This window comes from Dysidea avara, chromosome 3, assembly GCF_963678975.1.
Source record: "Dysidea avara chromosome 3, odDysAvar1.4, whole genome shotgun sequence".
Lineage (NCBI taxonomy): Eukaryota > Metazoa > Porifera > Demospongiae > Dictyoceratida > Dysideidae > Dysidea > Dysidea avara.
In genome coordinates, this window is record NC_089274.1 from 33,919,244 (window position 1) to 33,941,115 (window position 21,872).

At 37.8% G+C, this 21,872-nt stretch overlaps 1 protein-coding gene and 1 long non-coding RNA gene across 7 annotated transcripts in view; both read right to left on the bottom strand.

The window, feature by feature from the left end:
• LOC136250804 (BAI1-associated protein 3-like) overlaps positions 1–10,429 on the bottom strand; it is a 72,420-nt gene extending 61,991 nt beyond the window's left edge. The window contains exons 1-7 of one of the 2 annotated variants that reach the window (XM_066043103.1): positions 10,140–10,429; positions 8,784–8,880; positions 6,575–6,736; positions 5,693–5,782; positions 5,448–5,510; positions 5,190–5,217; positions 4,127–4,165 (exon numbers count right to left, since the gene is read on the bottom strand). In XM_066043103.1, the coding sequence (XP_065899175.1) occupies positions 4,127–4,165; positions 5,190–5,217; positions 5,448–5,510; positions 5,693–5,782; positions 6,575–6,736; positions 8,784–8,880; positions 10,140–10,387 (727 nt within the window). In that variant the 5' untranslated portion in view covers positions 10,388–10,429. Of the gene's footprint in view, positions 1–4,126; positions 4,166–5,189; positions 5,218–5,447; positions 5,511–5,692; positions 5,783–6,574; positions 6,737–7,157; positions 7,268–8,783; positions 8,881–10,139 lie in introns of those variants that run through there. The other variant, XM_066043104.1, reaches the window with a different exon arrangement.
• Positions 10,430–12,000: 1,571 nt separating this feature from the next.
• On the bottom strand, positions 12,001–20,631 carry LOC136251920 (uncharacterized). Of its 5 annotated transcripts, none has more exons than XR_010699264.1 (9): positions 20,273–20,631; positions 19,924–20,230; positions 19,777–19,874; positions 14,794–14,931; positions 13,656–13,820; positions 13,182–13,349; positions 12,874–13,030; positions 12,232–12,603; positions 12,001–12,183 (listed from the first exon to the last, which is right to left on the bottom strand). It is a non-coding gene; the product is annotated as an uncharacterized lncRNA (long non-coding RNA). The 5 variants fall into 5 exon arrangements; XR_010699262.1 differs by having other exon boundaries at positions 13,656–13,894; XR_010699263.1 differs by having other exon boundaries at positions 13,656–13,912.
• Positions 20,632–21,872: the final 1,241 nt, after the last annotated feature.

A 21,872-nucleotide genomic window follows, 5' to 3' on the forward strand; every position in this document is an offset into this window, starting at 1 on the left:
TAACCATGCTTTTCGTAAATAACCATGCTTTGTGTAAATAACCATGCTTTTCTTAAATAACCATGCTTTTCATAAATAACCATGCTTTTGTAAATAACCATGCTCTTGTAAATAACCATGCAATGTATGTAAATAACCATTAAAAACACAATGTCTAAAAAAAGTGGAGTTTTGGCACAAATGGCACCCCATACAGAACTCTCTGCATGGTGGTTTCTTTGTAACTTAACACTCTACAAAGTGACTTCTTCTAGCTGATCTCTGTACAGGGTGAATTGTTTGCAGCTGAACTATCTACAAGGTAACTCTTCTTCTAGCTGATCTCTCTACAGGGTGATTTGTTTGTAGCTGAACAATCTACAAGGTAACTTCTTCTAGCTGATCCCTCTACAGGGTGATTTGTTTGTAGCTGAATTTTGACAGGTGATTTGTTTGCAGCTGAGCTCTTTACAGAATGATTTCTTTGTAGCTGAAATCTCTATAAGGTGAATTCTTCTAGCTGATTTTTCTACAGAGTGATTTGTTTGTAGCTGAACTTTCTACAAGGAAACTTCTTCTAGCTGATCTCTCTACAGGGTGATTTGTTTGTAGCTGAATTTTCTACAGGGTGACTTGTTTGCAGCTGAACTCTCTACATGGTGGTTTCATTGTAGCTGAAATCTCTACAAGGTGAATTATTCTAGCTCATCTTTCTACAGAGTGATTTGTTTATAGCTGAACTCTCTACAAGGAAACTTCTTCTAACTGATCTCTATACAGGGTGAATTGTTTGTTGCTGAACTGTCTACAAGGTAACTTCTTCTAGCAGATCTCTCTACAGGGTGATTTGTTTGTAGCTGAATTCTGTATGGGTGATTTGTTTGCAGCTGAACTCTTTACAAAATAGTTCCTTTGTAGCTGAACTCTCTACAAGGTAACTTCTTCTCACTGATCTTTCTACTGGGCGATTTGCTTGTAAATGAATTTTCTACAGGGTGATTTGTTAGCAGCTAACTCTCTACATGGTGGTTTCTTTGTTGCTGAACTCTCTACAAGGTGAATTTTTCTAGCTAATCTCTCTACAGGGTAATTTAAAATAGTTCCTTCGTAGCTGAACTCTCTACAAGGTAACTTCCTCTAGCTGATCTTTCTACTGGGCGATTTGTTTGTAGCTGAATTTTCTACAGGGTGATTTTTTGCAGCTGAATTCTCTACATGGTGGTTTCTTTGTTGCTGAACTCTCTACAAGGTGAATTCTTCTAGCTAATCTCTCTACAGGGTAATTTGTTTGTAACTGAACTCAGTACAAGGTGCTTTTTTGTAGGTGATCTCACTGCAGGTTGATTTGTTCGTAGCTGAACTCACCAAAGGGTGATTTGCCTGTAGCTAAACTCCTTACATTGTGTCTAGTTTCTAGCTGATTTCTCTACAGGGTGGGTGATTTGTTTGTAGCTGATCTCTCTACAAAGTGATTTGTTTGTAGGTGATCTCACTGCAGGTTGATTTGTTCGTAGCTGAACTCACTAAAGGGTGATTTGCTTGTAGCTAAACTCCTTACATTGTGTCTAGTTTCTAGCTGATCTCTCTACAGGGTGGGTGATTTGTTTGTAGCTGATCTCTCTACAAGGTGATTTGTTTGTAGCTGATCTCTCTGCAGGTTGATTTGTTTGTAGCTGAACTCTCTACAGGGTGATTTGTTTCTAGCTTATCTCTCTACAGGTTGATTTGTGTGTAACTGATCTCTCTACAAGCTGATGTGTTTCTAGCTGATCTCTCTGCAGGTTGATTTGTTTCTAGCTGATCTCTCTAAAAGTTGATTTGTTTGTTGCTGATCACTATAAAGGTTGATTGATTTGCAGCTGAACTCTCTGCAAAGTGTTTTGTTTGTAGCTGATCTCTCTACAGGGTGATTTTGTTTGTAGCTGACCTCTCTTCAGGGTGATTTGTTTCTAGCTGATCACTCTACAGGGTGATTTACTTGTAGCTGAACTCCTTGCATTGTGTCTAGTTTCTAGCTGATGTCTCTACAGGGTGATTTTTTGTAGCTGAACTCTCTACAGGGTGATTTGTTTCTAGCTTATCTCTCTACAGGTTGATTTGTGTATAACTGATCTCTCTACAAGTTGATTTGTTTGTTGCTGATCTCTCTAAAGGTTGATTTGTTTGTAGCTGAACTCCCTGCAAAGTGTTTTGTTTGTAGCTTATAACATATTCCAAATTAAATAAGAAATCATAATTTTGAGGTAAAGTGCTGGAAGGAATTTTACACTTGTGTAGGAAGCATGATTCCTACATGTGTAGAGCTTTGTTGAGAATTTTTTGCAGAATTCTGTAGGAAATATTCCCACACTGTTGAATTTTGTTAGAAAGATTCCTACACATGGCACAAAGTGTAAGACATCTCTTGCAGTGTCGGAATAATTCCCACAAGTGTAGGAATCATTTCTACAAGTGTAGGAATTTTTCTTACAAATGTAGGAATAATTCCTACACTTGTAGGAATTATTCCTACACAACATGTCATGTGTAGGAATCTTTCTTACAACATTCAACATTATGGGAATATTTCCTACAAAATTTCTTAATGTTGCCCTACACGTGTAGGAACCATGCTTCTTACACAAGAGTAAAATTAGGTAGCTACATCACAGAAAATTTGCTGTGGTTTGACTTGCTACATCTTAAAGTTTTGGTCTCTTATTTAGTTTGGAACATGTTTTATCTCTCTACAGGGTAATTTGTTTGTAGCTGAACTCTCTTCGGTGTGACTTGTAATGTTTTGAATCTCTACAGTGATATATTTGTAGCTTAACTCTCCACAGGGTGACTTGCTTCTTGCTGAACTGTCTATAAGATTAACTGTTTGCAGCTGAACTACTCCCTAAAGAATAACTTGTAATGTAATAGAATTCTATAATGGAGTAAATAAATTAGCCGAATGCTCTATTAGGGTGACTGTTCTATTAGAGTATCTCGATCTCGCATTTGTTACACGGAGTTGGCTTTCGAATCATAACTCAGTGGTTTGTAATCTGATTCTTTTATACTACTGCAAGAACTTTCTATGTTAATTATTCCAGCTATACACTGATTTTCAGCTCATTGCTCTAAACGGTTTGCCTAGTAGGCGTGACATCTAATACTTTTTATTTATAAAAATCGATCGAGTAATTGTGACACAGGTTGGGTTTTGTGTCATATCTCCGTGATCTTTATCTCAATTCCTTTCAAACCACCAAAAGTCACTCCTACGATGGTTACTCCATCTACATAGCACTTTTCAACTTCCATGAAGCGGTTTGCCCTGTAGGCGTGACAACAAATCGATCTTGTTTTACGCGAATAATCGGTCATAACTCCTGAACTCTTCATCGGATTTGCACCAAATTTGATGCTAGGATTCGCTCCCTTTCTGTGTGCCAAATTTCAAGGCGATCGGAGTACGCGTTTGCATTTTATAGCAATTTCTGCATGTGTGCGAAAACATGAAGAAGAAAAAAAACCAAAGAAAAAAAATCGAAACTTTGGCAGCTTGTAACTCAGAAATGGCTGGAGCAAATTCCTTCAAATTTGGAATGTAGACTCCCCTGGCTGGCGGGAAACTCTGTAGCAACTTTGGATCCAATCGGATAAGGGATTACCAAGATATAAAGGTGTGAAAATGACATTTTCTTTCTTCCTGTAAATATACCCACGGTGTGGTGTACCAGCTTCTTGGGCCACACGACACACTACCGTGTCTTGATTCTTCAAAATATTATGTTATACGTCAATGGAGACAGGTAAAGTTGACATACGGCCAGATGTGGCATGGTTGACACAAGTATATTATGCACATGTGCAACAGCAAAAAGGAGGCAGATTATGGTTGTGAGATAAATTGCACTGTAAGTAAACTGCATAGAATACTTCTTTGAAGTGCAAGGCATCTTTGTAAGTAGTTATTTGGGATTCTGTTGTCTGGTTTTTACATGTTATGTGAACAAAAACAACATAGTCAACCTCCTTTAGTTAGATATATGGTTATTAAGTATGTAGTTCTGTGTATTGGATGGTTAGTGTGACACAAATCGGCACTTCAGCTAGTGGTCGTATGGAGTATTTGTGAAAAACAAAGAGTGCTCACACATGCTACAAATAGACTTACCAGTTGCATCCTGTGAAGTTAAGGTCTTACCCCCAACCACTAAAAGACACACAATATAATATTTTTGAGAATACTGCACTCGATTGAAAAAATATTTACAGATACACGTACGTATATGTACAATGCTGAGAAACTAGTTATCTATCACCTTGCAATACTAATGGTTATTTCACACAGGAGAAGAATTTTTTTTGCTAGAATATGGTTCTAATACCTATCTGGAATACATTGTTTAAAAAGCTAAATGGCTAGAGCTAGCTAAGGTACTATCAAAAGCATCAAACCTGAAATATTATATAGCATTCAAAAATTCATTACTTAATTCTTTTGCCAGTAGAGTCTGTAAACTCTTTTGCTGTAGATGCACGCTTACAATCAGAAGAGTTGTTAGCTGTGTATCAAACAGAATAGAAAGGGGATAACGTATCAATTTACAAAATAATGTACAAAGTGGTGGCAGATACAAGGGGCTTCTAAAAATTTAACAATACAATCTAAAATGCATTATAGCTAAGGAATGATGGGTCGGGACATGCTCCCTGAACTCTGAGATCAGATTTTAATTACAATCACAACACTTTAAACTGTGACATAAACTAGCTGTAGGGTATTTTACTAGGGACCTGTTAGAAGGCTAAAGCCTGTAAATACAGGGAGTCAGAAACATGTAACTAAAATGTGAAGAATGCAAAAAAAATCCTAGACTCAGTGGTGACTTGTTCCCCGAAACATGATGTGTTCTAGTATTTATCTTTAATGGAATGCAGTTATTTCATTGCTCCATTCAAATACCTTATTGTTTTAATGACTTGGGAAGTGAAAAGTAAAGTGCTGCTGAGAGGTTTAATAGCTATGAATAATGGATGTATAGTTTGGTGCAACTGTATTCAAATGTATGGTTGTTTGCTATTAAATTGCCAACATAACTAGTCACTAAGCTAAACTTGAATAAGGTTCCACCAAAACTACAGAAACTCATCTAGATCCACCACTGATACACATTTCTGTACTATAAACTGATCAACATGCTAAGTGCTTTGTGTCATTACATTCTGTAACTTACACATTATGTGCAGCTTGAACTCAGTTGGCTACAGTATCATAAAACAAATGATAATATACACATAAATAAAATGCCAAAGTAAGTCACCATTACTAGCAGGTACAAATAGTATTCTGCATGCAAAAATAGTGCACAAATGGCACAAAAATTTAATAAGAGTGAGACATTTACCGACAAATGTGATTGCTTCACTAAAGAGTAAGTTAAGGAACCACACTTATGTTAAATTTCATTATAATTATTCTGATGGAAACTAACCGTTTTGTCCAGTTGTAGTGTGCTCTTGAGTACTTCATGTCTCTCAATACTCTTGCCAAACATCTGGAACACACCATTGTAATAATACAACACATGTATGATATATATTTCGTGCACTGAAACAAGCAATCAAAACAAGACAACATCAATATACACTAATGTTACATGCATGCATACACATATGTTACGTATATTTAACACTACAAGATACCCTCATATTTGAAGCACTAAAGTGTCTACTGTACCTGGATTATATAAGGCTCCAGTTCTTTCTGGTATCCCTGGTTAACAGGATTGAGCATGACACCAAGAGCTACCTTGTATACTTGATCAAGCTATATAGATAACAAACAATAATGGATGTTTGATCTCAATCCAAGAAGCTAAAGCATAACAGCTATTGTAAATTGTTTACTCATTAGCTCATGACTCGTTGCTTTGAGTTAGTAGGATTTGTGCTACAGGTTATAAAATATTACCTAGATCAGTATCAGGAGAGCATGGGACTGAGATGCATACTTTTAAAATAGAACAGACACTATTTTAATAGTTTCTGTAGTAAAAAATGATAATATAATTCTACTGTACAATTTATACAAATCTGTCTACACTAAATCATAAACACAAGTGAATAAGTATATTTTAAAACCCTTCATTTACTAAAGCACAGGAAAAGTAAAGGGGCTCTGTCTATACTTTTCAGATGAGAGGTCCCCATATTTCTGCTCCTACATAAAGATATATAAAAGGTTGGCTCAGAGAGTTTATAAAGGGAAATTAATAACATCGTAAAATGGGGGAGCAAGACAATGGAAGGTCAAAGATCAACATATTTATGAACTTTCAAGACTCACACATGGCCTGGAAAAGACAATGCTGCATATTCACAAAGCATTTTGTGCTCATTCCATACCACCAGAGCCATGTAAAACATTACTACAAGTCACCATACAGAAGCTTGAGCACACACTTAAAAAGTGAGAGCAAGAATGGATAAAACAGACTTTATAGATAAGTATGTATTGTAGCTAAACAATTGTTCTTATCTCAATCATGAGGTATATAGGTTTATGTTCAGCCAGTTACACATGTAAATCCCATGCTAATGCACTTTATCTTCATCTCACTTCATTTACGGTTGGTCGCTTCCCATCACCACCAAACGGGTACAATGAGTCAGTGATCTTTGTCACAGGTTGAGCTTCCCTCCACACATCAGTGGATGGGTTAAGTGGTAACATTGTGTCCAACTGTCCAAGTTGTTTTTTACTGCAGACACCAACCATGTTCTGTAACAGAAACTTCCATCATATGTCAATACAATACATACATAGTGTACATGTAATGATACATACTGCTATTAATTGTGACCAGAATCCCACATGTTAGCGCAAGCCTAATTTTACAGTATAATGCAATAAATGCAATAGGTGAAATATTTACAAAATCAAAAAACATCTGTAAATTTTTTGAGCGCTTGTTTCACAATGAAGGAAGGCGATAACAGCATAAAACACGGTAGCATCGTGATCCCCAGGGGTTTGAAAATCTTTGTTTCATTGTCAGTACTCACAAGGAGATGGAAGATATGTGTGTTAGTCTGCCTCACGTTGGACGAGCGCTTCACTGTAGTTTTTTTTTAACGTTTTTACCTTCGCCCTAATCGTAGGAAGGGCCTGGAAGACAAAACCTATTTAGCAACGGATTCACCTGTTCATGTAGAACCCAATGGTGTAAGGTGTATCTCAGTTTTTAGGGCTGTAACTTTGAAAGTTCTGGCTTCTATAGCTGAAACTTCAGTTGACCATTCCTTTGGCTGTCTAGATAAAGAAAAGTAATAAAATGGAATTGGAAAATGTGGTAACATATGGGATTCTTGCAGATCCAGTCACAGTTGGTTTCTGCATTAGGCCTGCGTCAAATATGCCAGCATAATAAAAAGCATAATAGGCTAGTTTAGTACTATGCCAGCATAATGCTAGGTGGATATTTCAAACTATGGGGCTTAATTCCATAAAAATTCCCTAATAGAGCGAAACTGCAAGACTCAAATACATTGTGCACAGCTCCTTAGTTTAACCCTTAAACGCGCAAAGGCCATTATAGTGGCCCTCACGCATGGCAGTAAACAAAGCGCTGTAACTTCCGAACCATTGTCCCTATGGCTACGCAACTCCCATCATTTAATTCGTGATGTAATAGCGAATGAAATGATATGTAGGGTTTTACCCTACACTGAAACACAGGGCCAAAACTCGCCATGAAACTAACTTTTTACGAAATGAACACATAAAACTGTTTACATACCTTTGGAAAAGACTCGTACCTCCTTCCCAGTTCATTCTATTGTTCTGCAATAAACGCCGATCGATTCGCCATTCAATTATGCCTCAGGCCATATATGGGTCACGTGACTCAGCCAATTACAAATATGGCTGCCACCGGAAGGAATACGAAATCGCGAAAAGTCAAGACGCTGTTCTTCATCGCTTCATAACAAGTGAGCACCTGTTGTTACAGTGGTTATTTAAACTTCCCCTGATAGCCTATTGAATAAACTTTCTATTTATATAAGGTGTTAGGCTAATTCAGTTTAGCAAACTCTCACCACCTTCAATATAAAACCAATTTTGCATTTCTCAAAACCTGCGTGCGCGTTTAAGGGTTAATAGAACAGTCAGTTTGCAGTGAAATGCTCTAATAGAGCATTCACTGATTGAAATGTTCCAAGATAATTTTGCTAACCTAGGACCATAATGCAAGCATAATGGGAACACTGAAGAGAGCATAATAGGTGAAATTTTTAGGAAATTCCTGAAAACATTTTGGGCAAAATTTATCAGGCCTATTCTGCATTATAATTTGCAAGAGCAAAAGGTAATTGTACAGATTCAGGCTATACATAGATTAACCAAAGAGTAATACAAGCAAACTTTATCCATAGATACTCTTGCATGCAAACATGGGTGTGGCTCAACTTCTAGTATTTTTATGCTGTAATAATGTTTTGCTGTAATAGAGTGGTCATGCAACATTCAATACTATTCCCATGTTGTTCTCCACTTCTTTTTCTTTACCAGCAATGATCCATTCCTGAGGACTTACACTTCTTATTGTCACTGTCAAGCAAGATGCTATAATCAATGCACATGATCCAATGCACAATCTGGGGATATTTTATGACAAAACATGACCTAGATGACCCAACCCGGTTTCAACCCTACTTTAGCTTTTCCTGTACATTATATTGACATGTGATGTAGCCTGCTGTATACTAACATAGTACACTATTTGCATGTACAGTGTGAACATACTCTTGTATGAGTTTATAAGTACCTTTCCTTCACCATAAATTTTATCCAGAGCATCACGAGCACTTGTCCTGATCTTCTGATCTTCTTGTTCTTCAGTATCCATAATGTCTGCAACATTTCTAATAGAACAGACAACAGTTTGAAATGAAATAATAATGGTAACGGATCAGGAGAACCTAGTCACCATATCGCTTTTTAAAATATGTGGCATTTTATTTCTTTTCCAGCAAGAGGCCAACAGTTAACCAAGAACACCTAAACCTACCAATATCTACCTATTAACTTTGATAATACAGATCGAGCCAGTGTGACAATTCAATAACCTTTAATATCCTTTTGAAGTTATATAAACAATGATGTTATAGGTGTGGGAAGTACACATCCTTTGATGTCATATTGATGTGATGTAAGGCCACAATAATTACATGTCTCATGACCTTAGTAGCACTACAATAAACTCATAGCTGCACATATTTCATCCCTGTTGGCAAATACTGAGCATATAATCTGTAATTGATTTATACCAGTTAGCAAGTTTTAATGTTTTTTTGAAGAGTTGAAATTATAATTTGTGTGAGAAAGCCAGGAACCACTGTTTGCAAATATTTGTGCACAGTTGCATTTACAGAAATTTATCTGTCTACTTTCTGATTCCACCTCATCATTGAAACAGTACAAGTTCAATTAAAACAGTACAATATCCTACCTACCCATGGGGAAACCCACCACCAGTCAGTCTGCTGGCAATATACAATATGATCCAGTACACTGCTTAATCACAAAGGTTAGTTTCAGTATGAGCTAATATACAATTTATCCCTGTATCAACAATGGCACGGTCAACCGAGCATTCCAGACACGATGCTGGCCACATATCAGTGACGTCTGTCAAAATGAATCTGCCAAACAATTACACCCACCTACATACCCGCAGAATGTAGTATGTCAACCAGTCTAATGACCACATGATCCAACTAGCCGTCATATCCGCTATGACCACAAAGGTCAGCCGAACTGAGCATTCTACGTAAATAGTTTATGGCGAAACCTTTATATAATGCCCATTGCTGTCAACAAATTAACTGGTTTCAACCCTATTTTACACAGAATGTGGTGGAGCCTCTCTACTGCATCATACAATTTAATGATCTAGCCTGATAACAATCTTGCTGGATCTGATCCAATTTACACATTCAGCTATAACACTGCTATATACGTAGCAGTTACTTAGCTCTGCAACGCTAGCTCTTCAACTTGCGTAGCTATTGTGAACTCTCGAAATGTGCTAGCTATCAATGCAGCTACTACGGGGCGTTACTGAAGTGTGAAAGACCTCGCGTGTACTCTGAGTTACAGCATGTTTCACTGAGTTACTCACTCATTAGCCTCCAGTGCTTCTTGTACTTTCTTCGTACTGGTGGCGGCCCCCACCAGATTACAACACTGGTCGTAAATATCACCGCCAAATTCGCCAACTGCACCAGCTGAAGTGGTCAAAAAACTCGTCACCAATGATCCGCCTTTCCCCACAACATTTCCAGTAGCATAAATAGCGTCAGAGACACCAGCGAGGCTCTTTTCAGCTAGCTCCTCTGCCTTCTTTTTTGCAGCAGACAAGAATTCCATCGCCACTTTTCAAGAATTAAGGCGTGGCTTAGAGAACAAACAACAGATCAAAAATGACAAACATGCCGTACAAAAAATGTGTGGTATTCCATTACCGGATGCAATTTTTTTGCTAGTTTTGAGAAATATGTTTGGCCGGTCTGTTCCTTTATGGATCCATATATAGTCTGGTACAGTGAAATCTCATTAAAAGGGCTACCTATATGGGACCCATGATAAGTGGCCCTATTACTGAGGTGGCCCTATTACCGGAAAACCTCATTAGTGGCCTTATTTATTGAGGTTTTCAACCAACCAGCAACTGCCTAGTTGCTGTAACATTGATCTAAACACATTTATCACAGAGAAAGGTAGAACACACAATGTAGCTACAAACAAAAAAAACATTAGCTACTTGAGACATACGTAGCTAATGGTCAGAAATGCATAAAGTATACCACCAGAATAATGGTACAGCTTTCAGTAGTTAAAATATGCATGAGCAACAACTTTTGCAGTGATACCTTGAATACCTGCTCAGCTCAGTGGCCTCTTTACTAAAGGAACATTGTATTAGTTTTACTAGTTTGGTTCTGTAGTAGCTATGTGGCCACTGCATGGCCTCAATAATGAGGTGCAGTGGCTCTGTTAATGAAAATTAAATATATGTAATGTAATATACATTTGGACTTGCTGGACTGGCCACTACAATGAGGTGACCACTAAGTGAGGTTTCACTGTAGTATTGAATTTTCCACAATGAATTACCTGGTGGATATATATATATAGATGGCATTGAGGAGGCTTTATTGAATAAGAACTTGAATTATGTATCCTGCCATATTGAAAAACTCTAATTAATTGACCAACTGTCTTGACTAAGAACATAGATATAAAAATTAATATTTATAAGTTTGTGTGGCTGTGGGCACATGTTACCTGCAGGCCTTGCTTCCTTTTTTATTTTATTCATTTATTAAGGCTTTATAGCACAAGTGCTGAAGGTCTGTAGGACACCTGGTCCTACAGCCTGTTTAAAGTTGTTACACAAAGTGTGTTTGAAAAGGTGGAGAAAGGAGAAAAATCCAGGACTGGACCCGGGCAGCCTTGAACCTGCAGCTATCCGATTAACGCTTGAATGCTTACAGGAGCCTGCCAGGTAGTCAGGATGTTTTCTCCTTGTCAATCTTACATTATACATTAGCTAAAACCACTGAAAACAAAACAATTTGTGGTAATTTGATTTTTAGTTCTTGAGTAGTTAAACTGTTAGTTACCACTCCAAACTGTCACGTGCACAATATTCAAATGCATGAAAAAGCAAAAAACAGCCTTTGGCTGATGCTACACGGTCGCGCCTACCTGGTGAACCAGCACTGTGACACCTGTGCACTACTCATGTGCTACAAGTCAGTGCAGGCAATTCCAGGATTCAGTGAGTAAAAAACCTATTTTTTTACAACTAGCTCTAACCTGAGACCTGAAGGGGTACAAATAGTGCTTGAAGTAAGCACTTTTGGTACATATTGCCGTGTGTGTGGCGTGTGCATGTGTATATACACACGTCATGAAGTGTGAAGGATAACCTAATACAGTGTATGTATCACCATATGCATCACTATACTGAACGACTATTAATTGTACCTTGAAATTTACATACACTTTGTAGATGCAATTCAAATACGTTTATACATGCTAATTAGAGTCCAAAAAATTTTAAACCATTGCAATAAAGTGCACAACTCTTTAAAATTATGTTTAAAGCTCTTTGATTTCTTTGTGGCTTCTGGTCTTGCAGCTCATCTCCTCCTGTGTTACTAAATAACATACACATACATTATTCTACACAGTGAACAATTTCTCACATTTCTCCTTCAAAACAGTCAACATTTCTGCCACTTTCTCATCACTTTTGTAGTCTTGGTCAACCCACACACTAATGGGAGCTTTGCACTTCACTGCCGACTGTAGTATCAGACGAGCTCCCTCCACAGTAATGGCATTGCCAAACAAGTCAACTCTGATTTTTCTCTGTATTGGTGGTAAGCTGGCAGCAAACTGTCTTGCTCCAACAAGAGTTATGCCACAATTCTTCAGGTCAAGCATTGTAAGCTTGCAATTACCAAGTACATTTGCAATGGCAGCAATGCCATCATCACCAATGAGTCTATTCTGACTGAATCCCAATGTTTTCAGTGTTTGGTTACCATTCAGTGCTTTACTGATACTGACACAGCCTAAAAAACACATAGTGGATTATAGGTGTGCTTAGAGTACTTTAGCAAGGGCACTTAAATGTGCTTAAATTTCCATAAAGTGTGGGGGTGCTGCTCTGTGACTTAAAATCAGATTTAATAGATCATGTCTGACAATCTGATGGAATGAAGAAAGCCAAAAGAGTTCAGAGTACATGAATGCTCTAAACAGAATAAATTATAGTGGTATATTACTCATGGTAGAGGTCTCTGTAACACATATGCACTACTTAGTACATACATGTATGGTACCTTTCACAGAAAATCCACAGTTCCATGCCCACAAGGTAGTCAAAGTTTTGTTAAGCTTGATTGCCTCTGATATTATGGACACGCCATCATCACCAATGGATAGAAAGCTTCTGCAAAGTGGAGTTTACCATCAGTGCCTTCCTGATGTGTTCAGCACCTATAGCAAGATAAAGTTACATATACAGAATCAAACATAGTGTTCCAGGTTTAGCACATAGTGCAAAAGAGTAAAACAAGTGCTCTGTGCAACAGTATGAAAGAAGAAAAATGCATGTAGCCCTACATTAAGTGCAATAAGAATATCCTACCTTTAACTGTTACTCCACACTCCCCAACCCAGAGTTCTGTCAATGTTTGGTTACACAGTAGTGCATCTGCTATTACTGATATTCCATCATCACCAACATTATTTTGTGACAGGTCAAGTGTCTTCAGCACACAATTAACTTTTAGAAATTCTCCAATGAAACAGGCTCCTACAAGAAGTACAATGTTTACCTCATGCATGTTAAGTTAATGTTGTGCTACTTCTAAAAACTAGGCACCCTAAAGCCTCAACAGTGTATATATCTGTGTACATATGCTATGTTATTATTTATAGGTAGGTTTTTATTTTATAATGCATTCAGAATTATCAAATTAACAAGTTATTGCAATTTCATATTTTGTGCAATTAGTAAATAATTCGCAATTCTCTAATTACGTTGCTTTGTACTGATAAGGAGGCATTATTTGCACAAACTGCTTTAAACAACATATTGCACATAGAAGTATCTTCTCACCTGTTTTATAGCTTGTCTTTAATGTTTTCCTCCATAAATTCTCTCAACAAGCTATCCAATATTTTCATTTGCATAAGGATGGACACACACCCCTTTCAACTCAAAGGGATAAACTATTCCTGGTAGTGTACGAGATTTGCACCATTGTTTTCAGTTGTTAAACGTCTGTAAAACCCAAAGGGAAGGTAGCTAGTTCACAAAGTCACACCCATACTTCAGACTGCCAAAAAAGAAACCACCTAGGAGTCAAAGTTCACCTGTGCAAAAGTTTAATACAGACTTCAGTTTGCTTTTTGCAAGCTGCTTTTACCATTTAACAGCTTTGTTCCCGCAGGTGTGTAGCTACAGACAAGCATATACTGTAGGCATACACACACTTTTTGGAAAACAGTTTCAGTAAACCAGGTGCATGCCCACAGCTGACTGTGGGCATCCGCCTGGTTTAAAAAATGAACACTATCTAGATCATTGGTATTTCACATAAATGAATGCCAGTTTCATTCATTGGTGATCAAGCTTCACAAGCATTTAGCCACAATAAGTATATGGCTTGAATCTCATATACGGTACCACTCAAATGTAACGTTGTACTCGCTCACACTGCTTGATTGCGAGTGATTAAAAGCTCACTAATTAAAGGGCGTGGCACCCATTTCCTTCGCGAGTATTCATCCTGTTTTGTATGGGATGAATACTCGAGAAGGAAAAAGGTGCCACACTCTTTAATTAGCAAGTTTTTTAATCACTTGTAATCGAGCGGCTCGAGCGAGTGCGACTTATGTTTGAGCAGTATCGTACAGCAGCTTTTAATGGTTGTGTCCAACTAATTTACCAGCTAACCATGCCGGTATATGTATATGAAGGGGTGAGTGGGTACATTTGAAAAATAAAGTGGGTGTATAGTGGGCATTAAATAGAATATTAGACATTCCCACAGCTCTATGCAAATTTGATTTGGGTGTGACTCGAAGCTTTAACTATGGTGTCTAAACAAGCAATCTCATTTTTACAAAATGATAAAACTCAAAATGTGGGTTACCCTTTTTTACATCATACAGTCTTATATAATATATCGAGAGCCGTGGATTTTGTTCGACAATGCACGCATGTATGCTAGATGTGCTACAATAATAATTACCATTTGTTGTTAGGCCAACTCCCCTGATGTGTAACTTAGTCAGTTTACAAAGGTGCTGGAGTCCTCTACACATTAGTGATATGGCATTGTCACCAAATTTGTTATCACCTATTTCTATTTCTGTCAGTGTCTTGCTACCTGTAGTGAGATGGCATATCATCATCACACGTACGCACTCACATATACACATGCACACACATGGCCGGAGTTTAATCAACAACCAATCAACACACACACACGCACACAAACACACTTGCTATATATGCTAGGATCTGCAAACCAAAAAATCTGTATCTTCAAATCAGCTTCCAAACTAATAATTGTCATGTGTAGGTATATAATCCCAAGTGACAACAAATTTTGTCCACCCTATGAAAAGAGGATTTTTTCCCCTTACTTTGGCCCCTTTTCTGTTACACCTTTCCAGCTTTAAGTCATTAAGTCTAAGTCCTTGAAATTAGGTTAGGTAATCCTAAGGCTGCAGCACATATTGCTGTAGACCTTCAGTGCTGGTCACTGTAAAGTGTTAATAATAAAAACAGCACAAAACACCTTCAATTTAATCAATTTTGAATCATTGTGTTGAGGCAAAATTCTCTCCCATATTTTCAGTGGTTATCCACTATGGAATAAAGGTAATCGGTGAGTTTTGGTAGTGACGTTGTAACACTTTACTGATAACGCAATTTATTGCACAAAATCAGCTTTCGTGTAATCAAATTTACAATGGCATGCAACATATTAATGTGGACTTAGTATGAATATAAATCACTCTGGGTATAGTAACACAATTGTTTTGTGGTTGTTGAAGTGTAATTGCACTACTTGAGAAATCATTTCAGCAGGCTGCTTAGTAAATACCTCTTTGTTACCTGAATTATTAAAACCTGGCGTGCGCCCACAGCCAGCCCACGAGCCTGGTTTACTGAAATTGTTTTTATAAAAGTATATGTATGTGTGTGTACCTATCTATGTTTGTTTGTATGCAACCACATGAGTAAAATCATTAAATGGTAAAAAGCAGCTTTTACATAAGAAATAAAAGCAAAATGACTTCCACACAGGTAAACTTTGTTCTGAGGTGGTTTCTTTTCGGCAGTCTGAAATACAGGTGTGGTGACTCTCCTTAGACTTTGTGAATTACCTTTCCTTTGGGCTTTACAGGCATTTAACAATTGAGAAACAGCAGTACTAGCCTCATAGACAACCAGGAATAGCCGATCCCTTTGAGTTGGGAAGGGGGTGTATCCCCTACATACGTGAACGAAAATGAAGAGCAGCTCTGAGGCTTTGTCGAAAGAATTTGTGGGAAAAAAACACAATAGTCAAACTATAAAACAGTTTAGAAGATACTTCTGTGGGAATATATGTTGTTAAAAATGGTTTGTTTAACAAGCACTTCCTTATCAGTGCATAGCAACATGATTGAAGAATTACTAAAATTTCTTGAATTATGAAATCTGAGAATTACAATAAATTAATTATGTATTATTACACGACCAAAAACCTATTGGTTAATTCCAGATGAGTTAGCTAGCTGCATGGCACCTGGTTTTTAGAAGTAGCACAACATCAAGTTGGTTTTTATAAAACCACAAAAACCGTAAGAGACAAAACAATAACAGCTTATGTGACCTATGTGTGAAATGTGTGAAAGCCATCTTTCAATTAATGTTAAACAGTATGTACCATTCAAAAGATCTCTTTTTACCCTACTCAGGCATCTAAAAAGTTTCACAGTAATGCACAGAACTCATGTGCTGCGAAGCGAAGGAACTCGGCTTGTCTCGGACTGTTTTTTCTTCGTCTCACGAAAACAAAAACCGAGCCATTATCTTGCTGCTATGTGTGATGATGTCACACTGTATACCAATCAACTCACCATCACATGAGAATTCGTTTAATCTTCATTCCAATGGCATACTGGCACTGAGACGAAATCTATGGCTGATTTTTCACAGGTATATAACCAGCACATGTGTTTTATACTTCTTGTGTGCATTCCAAGTGGTGTTGGTTTCTTTCGCTGCTGTTTTTGGCTTCACAAGATACGCCGTTCTAAATGCCTGGGCCCCTGAATAAAATGACAGTGGTTTCAGCTCTGTAGCCCCCAGATCGAAGCCGCTATGGATGAATTTCAATAGGCATGCGTTCAGAGCCACTTAAGTGGCTTTTGAGTAACAAAGGGTTAACAGAGGCCATTGGCAGTGATCCAACATGTATATTAAACTTTCACCGTATGGCAGGAAATTTTGATGGAAGGTAAACCAAACTTCATCAGCATCAACATATTAAAATACTGACGAAAATCAAGAAATCTAAACATGTACTTTTAGAGGTGCTTATGAAGTTTGACAAATGACAAATTTAACTGATTTGTCAACTTTTTCTTTCACCAAAATTTCTTGTTTAGCTTGAAAGAAAAAGTGTATTCTCCAAAAGTTTACTTTTGGCAAAATAGTTACATTTATGTGCAATGATCTTTTACCAAAGCTCCCACTATCCGTAAAGCATGTAGCTATGGAGGCATCATATAGTACAAGTACACAGAAAAATTTGGAAATTTCAACTAGAGTAGGGACCATAACACATCGATAAAAAGTACTGAAACAAGCTGGAGTAGTGCATGATATTAATTCACAGTAAAACTATAAGAAGTGTTACATCCCTACTGTGCTCAAGATACCATAATGGAAATGCAATAACACTTCTTATAGCTTTACTGTGAATTAATATCGTGCACTACTCCAGCTGGTTTCAGTACTTTTTATCGATGTGTTATGGTCCCTACTCTAGTTGAAATTTCCAAATTTTTCTGTGTACTTGTATGTTAACTTTTTTTGTAAATAATAATTATGACTGGTGAACCCATGCATACTGTATCTGAAATGGCGCCGCGCACCCCAATTATCGTCTGAAAAGTGAAGTATCTATTACGCTACGTTGTCAGCTATGTTCAACCCGTTACGCAGCATTTTAAATCAAGAACTGTTCGAAAAGCACCTCTGTAATCCACGCATACTGAAAGAAATGTTGCCGCGCACCCCAGTTATATCAATTATCATCTGAAAAGTGAAGTATCCTTTACACTTCGTTGTCAGCTTTGTTCAACCCATTACACAGCATTTCGAATCAAAAACTGTTCGAAAAGCACCACTGCAATCCACGCATACCGAAAGAAAGAAATGGTGCCATGCACCCTAGTTATATCAATTATCGTCTGAAAAGTGAAGTATCTATTACGCTTCATTGTCGGCTATGTTCAACCCATTACACAGCAGTATGAAATCAAGAACTGTTTGAAAGCATCTCTGATATCAAAATAGCCACTATGACAAATACGGACGATTTCCGTTACAAAGGGAAGCCACGTGCTATCGCCAAATCGACACTTTTCGCTGTCAGCAAAGATGAATGGGACACAAGGGAGGACACTGGTAAGTCCACGAAGAATGCATTGTACGTACTGCGGTATGCCAAAAGGCACCTGTCGGGCCGAAGCGACGTTGAACAATGAAAAAATCAAGCCCGTAGCCTTAGCCGTTATCGAGTTACGCTTGTCTGAAGGAATCAGTCAGTCAGTTACTTACTTACTTACTCACTCACTCAGTAGAAAATTCCGTTAAATAAAATATTTTTAAAATTCCATAGCAACTTGTTGAAAGCATTTCGGGTTGATCTGAAAGCTTGTTTGGGCTTAGTTTCACCTACCCAATACTGCCTGATCGTCATTAGGGGAAATTGAGGCTGTTTTTTGGGTGACACTATTTCGTGAGCCACGCCTACTACTTTGTGGTCCCTACTATACACTACTATTGTAGTGTATGATATCAAGTAAAAAAAGAGCAGTGTCTTAGAAGAAGTTTTAGTCACAAAACTGCATAGGTTACTACTCTCACTTAGGAAGATCAAAATACTCTAATAGAGCAGTCAGATATTCTGATAGTACAGTCAGACGGTGATTTCTCATAGTTTAACATCACCAAAATCATACATCAACAAACACCAAATGATCAGTTTACTGTACTCAGCATGCTTAAATCCACCCCATTATGCTGTGATCCCACAAAATTTTGATTGCGCTAGGCTGGTTTCGCACAATAAAAATTGTGTTATCAATTACTGTCTGCAACCAAACCTTTGTTGGAAGTTTACACTTACTTTAGGCAACCATTTTCATACTTCAGCAACACACTTAAACTTGCGAGGCTAAAATCTTTGTTGGAACTTGGAAGAATTTTTGCTAAGTGGTCTCACCCAGATGGTCAACTGAACAAACTTCCCTATTCTGTACACAGGTACTTGTGATCATTGTGGTAAACGTTGCAGTATTTCTTGTACTCAACATTGCTATTCTCACTGATCAGTGACATGTGCAATATCACTACCAAAAACTCACCAATTATATCTAACTACCTATACTCTATTGTAAGAGTGGAAACCTCTCAAAGATTGGAAGAGAGTATAGGCCCAAAAGAGTTAGGTTGCAGTTGAAAGCTGATTAAATTGAAGGTATTTTCACTAAAAAGGATGGACAAAATTTGCTGCCACTCTATTGAGTATAGAATCTCTGCCAGCAGGGGGTTACAGCCCCCCAGAGGCTATAACTTTCATGATATCTCAAAGTTCACCAGAATTAATTTATAGGCACAATCTAAACTAAAATACCAACTGTTTAGTCAAAAGTATTTAATTTCAGTCCCTTTTTTAGCTGGTAAATAAAACATACAACATTTAAAGCAATACAAAACAGGTTTTAGACACTGGAGAACACTTAGTACAGTGGTAAAACACCAACTTTCAAAGTAAGAGGTTAGTGGTTCGATTCCCACTGGAAGTAAAAATTTTTTTCATTCAGTTGCAGACTACATTTATGAGTGAACACTATGGGACCACATATATCTATGCACACAAAAGATAACATACAGTAACACAGTGCACCATTTCAATTATTGGGTATAAGCTAAGTATTAGGGGACTCACTTGCCATCACAATCTTCATCACATGTTCCATTCCAACAGCAGTAAGATCATTTTTCCAGAGGTACAATAGTTGAAGTAAACCGTTGTCTTGCCTATATCTGCACAACTCATAATATATCACTACCATTAACACTTTGTAATACTCACCTGGGCCTCCCATTATTAGTATCAGCCGAGGACAAGGTTTGTCATGATGGTGAAAAATGTCCCTCAGCTCACCAAGTAGCTCCTTGCGCATCTGCACCTTGTCCACTGCTTTTTTCAGTGTGAATCTCGTAAGATCTTCATCATTTAGGGTGACATGGTCATTGGACACAAGTGCCAACCTCGCATAATTTGTGACAAGCTGTTTTGGTTCATTATCACTTGACACTTGGGGTGAGAAACTCTGCTCGCAAATTATCTGCAGAACAATACACTTGTGTCTCATGACTTGCAATTGGCTTGCCACTACCTAAAGATGAACTTCACTTTTGTCCTATACACCAAAACTCACTTTTCTGTAATGATGCGGACATTTACTCGCGTTTCTCAGATCCTCAATTCTTGTAAATCGAGTTAATATGGATTGTTTCTAGTACCCTCGCTTGTATTTTGTACAGGCACTACTGACCTTGTGCATGCACTCCAGTACTCGACTCAACCAACGAATCTATGACTCAGTAGATCATGATTCCAGTAGGCAACCGCCGGAAACTGAGATCACGTCGTCACCAACTGGGTCACCAAGAAAGTTGTCTTATTAGTCAGTACAGAAAGTAGCAAAGAATCGTTGCATGTACCATGCACTTAGAGGCTAACACTCCCGGTAGTCGCGTCCCAGTCACCAGCGCGTGGGCGGCACTCCCAGGTGGCGTTCATTGATTAGAACATAGCATAAATGAACGTGGCGATTTTAATAAGCATTCCAGCACAATGGGACTTTTTATGTGCTCAATAGATAGAATATTGATTGCTGATCTCAGAAATATGTACTTCGCATGGGTTGGAATCAGCCACTCCAAGAAAATTCCTTGTTTCCCATTTCATTGACCTCAAAACTACATGTGGGCCGGCAGGCAGTTCATTATCCATTATAGATAGCTATTTCCACTAATTTTTGAAATCATAACTAACTTACAGGTAAGAATACAGCAGAAATATTTAAATCAAGAACCTAAACAGTGAAAAGCTAGCCACTGGCTATAAATGGGCTTTCTAAATGAATGACCATGTGGGAAGAGAATCTGCATGAGGGCAGGAAATGGGAAACAATGAATTTTCTTAGAGTGGCCTTAATTTGGCATGCACTAGCTAGCTGGGCACTGAGTGCTTTAAAACTGAGCTAGCTAACTGATTTTATATGGCAACAGTTTAAGGACAATTCTATCTAGTAGCTAACCTGAAATGTCTCAAGTTGAACTGCAGTTGCTTCTAGCTGCAAGTTTGTACATGTAATGGTGAGTATAATAGTTCTGAGGGTTTTTTATATCTGCTAACATGCAATTAGAATCCTATTCTGCTGCAACTAAGAAGTCAGAGGAGTTTGCCAAGAAGACAAAGTTTAGCTGGCATCTCCACATAATATAAGCCCACTTATATGTGGCACCATGCAGATTTATAAACACTGCTAAAGATTTATTAAATACTGCTACTGATTTAACTACTGCACCATGATATAATCCTCCACCACATATATAAACACTATACCAGATACTGAAATCCTGCTACATGCAGGTACTGCACATGCAGGATATATAAAAATAATGAATCAAGTCACTTTTTAATGTACATAGGTCCAATAGGCATCACACAGGGCCGTAGCCAGACTTTTATCTGGGTAGGTTCTTTTTAAAAAAAAGTGGACCTTTTTATATGACATGATTCAGATTATATTATGGTGTGTGCACCCAGCATGCTGAAACTAGGGGGGTCTGGGGGCATGCCCCCCCCCCCCCCCCCAGGAAATCACTTTTTTTTTTAGGTAAGCTGAAGACCAGCTGTATGGATGATATCTGGAAAAAGATCTCTACTGCTGACATATAACTATCATATGCAGATGTTGGCCAAAATAATTGAAGTCTGAATTTTAGTATTTTACTGACTTATTAAACAAG